Source organism: Sander vitreus, chromosome 9 (genome assembly GCF_031162955.1).
Source record: "Sander vitreus isolate 19-12246 chromosome 9, sanVit1, whole genome shotgun sequence".
Lineage (NCBI taxonomy): Eukaryota > Metazoa > Chordata > Actinopteri > Perciformes > Percidae > Sander > Sander vitreus.
Genome location: NC_135863.1, coordinates 25318465 through 25324328, shown reverse-complemented (window position 1 = coordinate 25324328; position 5864 = coordinate 25318465). Strand labels below are relative to the sequence as shown.

At 41.7% G+C, this 5864-nt stretch overlaps 1 protein-coding gene across 1 annotated transcript in view; it reads right to left on the bottom strand.

The window, feature by feature from the left end:
• LOC144523711 (TM2 domain-containing protein 2-like) overlaps nt 1-5257 on the bottom strand; it is a 12442-nt gene extending 7185 nt beyond the window's left edge. The window contains exon 1 of the mRNA XM_078259470.1: nt 4931-5257. Coding sequence (XP_078115596.1) covers nt 4931-5148 — 218 coding nt within the window. The 5' untranslated portion in view covers nt 5149-5257. The remainder of the gene's footprint in view (nt 1-4930) is intronic.
• Between the last annotated feature and the right edge of the window lie 607 nt (nt 5258-5864).

The window sequence follows — 5864 nt, the reverse complement described above, 5'->3', positions numbered from 1 at the left end:
CTGTAGATGATCCGTAATCTGAATGGATTTAGTGTCTCTGATTTCTAAAGGCCGTTTTACAGTCACCACATCCGAGCTTGCGTGCGCCAATTTGACGTCAAAATGATGTCTATCTCGCTGGCGCGCCAGGATTTTGAGTGCGCGTCCAGAGCGGAAACAGGAAGCCTGAATGAGCTCGAGGGTAACTGGATGCCAGGACTCTCAGAGTGACTGCAAGTCTCTCTTGTAAACTTACCGGGTTAAGATGAGTTATTTTATGGTGAATGAAAGGCTTGATCCGACAAAGTAGGTCATCGAATCAATTCGAAGCATTGACGGCAATGCTGCTGCCAGTTGTTGTCAGAAAAAGGTTGTTTACCTTTTTCTTCTTCTTCTAGTCCACAAAAATAGCAAAGTCGGTAGCCTTTCCTCATTAGCGCCACCTCGGTTCAGGAGAAGACTGCAACTAGTGTCCACCACGCAGGATTATAAACAGTTACGGCGCTCCATGACGTCACACTGGCGCTCGACAGGTCGGCTGCGGCTAGTGTACCGCACATTTAAACGTCACTATCAGCCACACGTGTTCTGTACAGAATAAGCCTTTAAAGGAGAAATCCGGTGCAAAATGAACCTAGGGGTTAATAACACATGTATACCGAGTCAACTGTTCTCCAGGATAGGTTTTCAAGCTAATCGAATGTGACCAGTTTTATCGCAAACCGCTAATTAGCTTATAAAGCTAGTCGTTGGGTCACTGGTTAAGTAAAAAGAAATCGCTATTGCTATACCACTAACAAGGCTCAAAATAGCGCCACACTTCCACAAAGCATTGAGAACTTTGTAAGACAGTTTATTACAAATATAGTTTATAAAGACCGTACTGTTAAAGTATACAGGCAGGCGCCATCTTGGGAAAACAGTCATGACCAGTCGAACGACGAACGCCGTGTAACCAGTAACATAGCTCAAGCACGGCGTTCGTCGTTCGATTTCTCCTTAAAATCAGACAAATAATTAAAATCCCTCCAAATCAAAAACAATACAAAGTTTATAGAAAACATCATCCTGTTGAGTCGATTCTGAACCGATCAGCTGAAAGCCAGGCATTTCCCAGCATGCCCTGGGTCCGCCTGGGTTTTGTAGTTTAATGCTCAAATGCAGCCTGTTATAAATATGTACTACACTACTCAAGCTTATGCATTGTCAATACCACTATAAGCATGTGGTTGTTGTTACACAGTCTGTCTACTAGAGGGACTTCCAACATAAGCCTGGCCTTGAAGGGGATCTACGCTCTTGTTCCATTATCTTTATTATGACCATTATTGCCATTGTTCATCACACCCCCAAACGGCACCGTCAGACACCGCCTACCAAGAGTCTGGGTCTGTCCGAGGTTTCCCCCTTCATCCCTAAAAAGGAAGTTTTTTCCCACCACCTAAGGTTTCTTCCTAAAAGAGTTTTTCCTCGCCACTAAATGCTTGCTCTTGGGGGAATTACTGGAATTGTTGGGTCTTTGTAAATTATAGTGTGGTCTAGATCTACTCTATCTGTAAAGTGTCCTGAGAGAACTCTTGTTATGATTTGATACTGTAAATAAAATTGAATTGAATTATTGAAGCGGCTGTTGAGTAGAGGCTAACGCTGCTCGGTTAGCACAATGACATCATGTTAGTAAGCACAGCCGAAACGATTGTCATAAACTAGCTAAGTAACAATAGTGTTAGCCATGAAATCTAAGCCAACGTAAGTAAGTATTTTAGTGATTTATAAGCAACCTTTTTCTTGCAGATTGTCAAGTTACTGAGAATACAGCTGTAAGAAGGTGATATAAGAGGGGGAAGCAAGATTTATGGGTTAAAGAGGTATGTTGGGCCTAAAACCAGAGTTTTCAATGTCAGGAAAGTTTCCCTCTTCTAACCTGGCTAGATCGCCATGGTAACTTGTGCTGTGCACAACTAACCTGCTTCGAAGAGGTTATGGTCAGATTTCTGGATAGAAAGACGAGACTACCAACCCGGCTCCACCGAGTACACACAGACAGTAAACAAAGTGGGGGGAAGAGAGGAAGACCAACATTAGGCTAAGGCTAACTCCTCGCCAATGTAACGTTATGGTCTTGGATTATGGACTGTAACATCATGATTTTCACATAAACATAGTAACAACAGCGCCGTTATTGATAAAAGGGATGCTACTTTCTCCGGTCTCTTTCTCAAGAGTGACCTGCATGCTGGAAACAGTGCCATAACATAGCCATAATGTCTAAACCATCCGAGGCAGACTCTGCTCGAGCTACGAGGTTGTGTAACGAAAGTTTCTGTTCCTGGAAAAGCTAATGGTCCGTATGACATCAAACTTTTATTAAGAAAAACATGTTTTATTCGCAATCTTACGGAGAAAAGCTACACTACCCACAATCCTAAGCGTAACAGCGACGTCTCTGATTGGTCCAACTCACTGTTACAATGGAAACGTTTACCGTGAAACTGGCTAGATCAAGCTCCTACCATTCAAGTCTATGATAGTTACTCTACACAGTCTTGTACATTTGCCTTTTTTCCCCATTTTCAAAATGTTTTTGCGCCGAATGAAATGTTTCATATTCATGATTCATCTCATAGCTGGTTGGCTTGGTTCCAGGCTTAAAACTCTTTATATAAGCAATTTTTGAAACGTCAATGAAACAATTGAATGGGGGAACACACTTCCGGAACCAGAGCCGTTAAAAAAGTGGGCGATCACTGTCGAGCTTTCATCACTCTGAAGTTGCATACCCTTAATTATGCATAGGTTTAAGGTCTAATATGATTTAAAGGTCCAATATGTAATATATTTACTGTAATAAATCCAAAAATTACCCCAATGCGTCATGGGGTCAATGCGAAACATGCTAAGTTGAAATACTATCTTTTCTGACAGCAATGCTAATGCCAGTATTTTCTCTTTTTGAAATTTCCGTTCCGTGACGGAATTTCTGTTTGTATTTTGGCCTGTTTGTTGTTATCAACTGCCCAGTTTGTAAGCCAGGCCAGGTTGCCAGATATACCTGTAAAAACGTAAACCCAGCGCGCTACAGCTGTGAAGTTAGTACAGCCATAAAAGCAGCAAACAAACGAACAGGATCAATGGAGATTGATTTTACCCGACAAAAAAAAACGGCATGTTTCTAATAGTTGCGTGACCAGAGACGTAACAAACCCGTCCGGGTAAATATTGGAGATGTATTTGAAAGATGGAGATAGCTTAGAGCCCAAAAGGACACAGAGTTGGCCAATTTCCTCCTGAACAGGTAAGCATTTGCTTCAGGCTAATTTATCACAGCTACTAGGGACTGGCATTTTATGTAATTTCAACATTTGTGTATATTGAATTATATAGCTAAGAGTACCTGAGTTGGTTACTCGTAAAAACAATTGAGACACAGCCAGTGAAGTGATCCCGACTGGTCCTGGCTAACGCCGCCATGCTAACCCTGCTAACTGCTAACGTTACCAGGACCAGGCAAGCAGCCACGGCTGTTTACAACGTGTAAGCGGCTGTAGGCGACAATGGTGAGTTATTTGAAACCAAGAGAGGGGGGCTGTAAATCGGAAAGAGATGACCTTGAGTTTGTAGTGTGTTTAGCGATTGTTGCCGTAATTCTAAGCCAATAAAGTGTGTTCATTCGGGTGGAAAAGGACGGCAAGGTAGTGGTATTTTTAGCGGTTCCTATCGTAATTCTAAGCCGAGGAAGTATGTCTGTCTGGCTTGTGGAGGGGATGGTGAGGTTGTGGGATTTTTAGCAGTTCCTACGGTAATTCTAAGCCGAAAAAGTGTGTCTGTCAGTTGGGTACAGAGCTCCACGTGAGCACGGGCTTTTATGACTGTCAATATAGCCAGCATCTAACGTTAGCTACTCCGCTGTGCTGTCTTCCTATGTGAGACAAGCGTTTAGCAATATTGTTGTGGATGCTCAGGTATCAGCCTGGCAACCAATGTGAACTTCGAGTCTGGAGAGGAGGGGGCGGGGGAGACGACTCTCTCCAGTATTTTGAATTTGTACTGCAGTAACTGTTTTAAAAACTAGTTGTCAGTATTACATATTGCACCTTTAAATGGGTAAATTATTTATTTTTTTAAATCAAAGTTGTGCGGGAGAGACTGGCCCACACCGACTACCTGAGCAGGGCGTGTGCGCTACGGACCTCTTCCTTTTCATTTTGGCATCCATGTTGACAGTTTAAGCAGCCACACAACCCTAGCCCCAGGCACAGCTCCTGACTATTGTATCCGGCGCGCGGTTCTCAGCAAAATAGACCGTGATGATGATTCAGGTCCACGAGACTTTGCAAGAATAGTGACGCTAGTTACAAAGTAATTAATTTGTGAAAGATGCTTTTTATAGCCGATTTCAATCCGAAACTCTGAACACAACCTGGTCCGGACCAGGGTAGTCGTGCAGCGCAAATTACCATGGCGATCTAGCTAGCCAAAAGTAACATTGAAAACTCGGGCTCAGCATACCTTGCTAACCTATTACTCTCGCTTCTTCTAACCTTAGTACACCCCTCTGGTAGAACATGATGTAAGGCCCATTGTTCATTATTTACCTTACTGCAGTAACTTCTGCATACTAGCTACTACCAATGCAGGACCTACTTTTTCAGGATGCAATTAAAGGCAAACGCTCGCAGCTGTTCAACACTGGAGAAGTTGAAAGACAATATTTTTTTTGTATTAACGTTATACGTTAATGTTACATTATGCTTTGAGTACTGGGTTATTGGTTTACGGGATTATTGATGTAACGTTACAAGTGATGATTTGACAGATTTCTGAAAGCATTTTGCTTTGTTAGTCTCACAAAAGCAGCTGCTCATAATTAACGTTAGCATTAACGTTGACGTTAGCTAACTTAGCTTAACGATAGCATTTTAGCGTTGCTGTAGCGTTTCGTGTTACTTACAAATAGCTGCAGAGGACTACTGGTGACGGGGGTTTGTACTCAAAGGGCTCTGTATAATTCGTATTTTGGCTGAACGTAGCTCCCTGACCAGGAGAAACAGCAGGATAATCCGTTGTCGATGAGTTTTGGGAGTGAATTCCTTCCAGGCATTGTAAAATAATCACCGTCAGTAGCATTAAGAACTGTCCGCACAACAGAATATAGCTTACTGAGATCATTGTCACTCTTAAAATACTACATTCATTCTAATAAAATAGCCATTCATGGTTAACGACGAAGGTTTGTTTGGGTCGCGTGTGTATGACGCGTTCAAAACCATTCTTTTTCTTCTTCTTCTTTTTCTTGTCAGATTACTACTTTTGTATTATACCGCCACCAACTGTACAGGAGTGTGTAATACCATGAAATCCATAGAGTCAAGGCTCGTATTAATTCAAAACAAACAACCAAACAAAAAAAACTTATATTCGTATCATTATACCAGTATTATTAAGAAAAATAAATAAAGCTTCAAGTCTCTCCCTTGTCGTACCCTTTTCTTCAAATATATCATGTATTGAGTTGTCTCCTTCCATTTCCTGCCAGTTTATTCTATTATCATTATATTTCTCACATGCAAAAAGTACATGTTCCACATCTTCTTTGTCTTGGCATTCTATGCATAATCCATTACCATTTCCTACTATTTGTAAGGTGTAGTATCCAATGGCTTATCTATATGAATCATGATTATGTTTCTGGTTTAAAGGTTTCATGTAAGACACTGTAATATATGCTGAGTCCTCATAAGAGAGTGTAGCAGTGAAGTGGTTTAATGATTAACCTCTTAGTGGCGTGATGTCGCTGGGAACTAACCCATGCTATGTCAACTTATGTTATCTAACGTATGGCCAGGGAGCCCCCCAAGGACACTAACCTATGCTATGTCAACTTA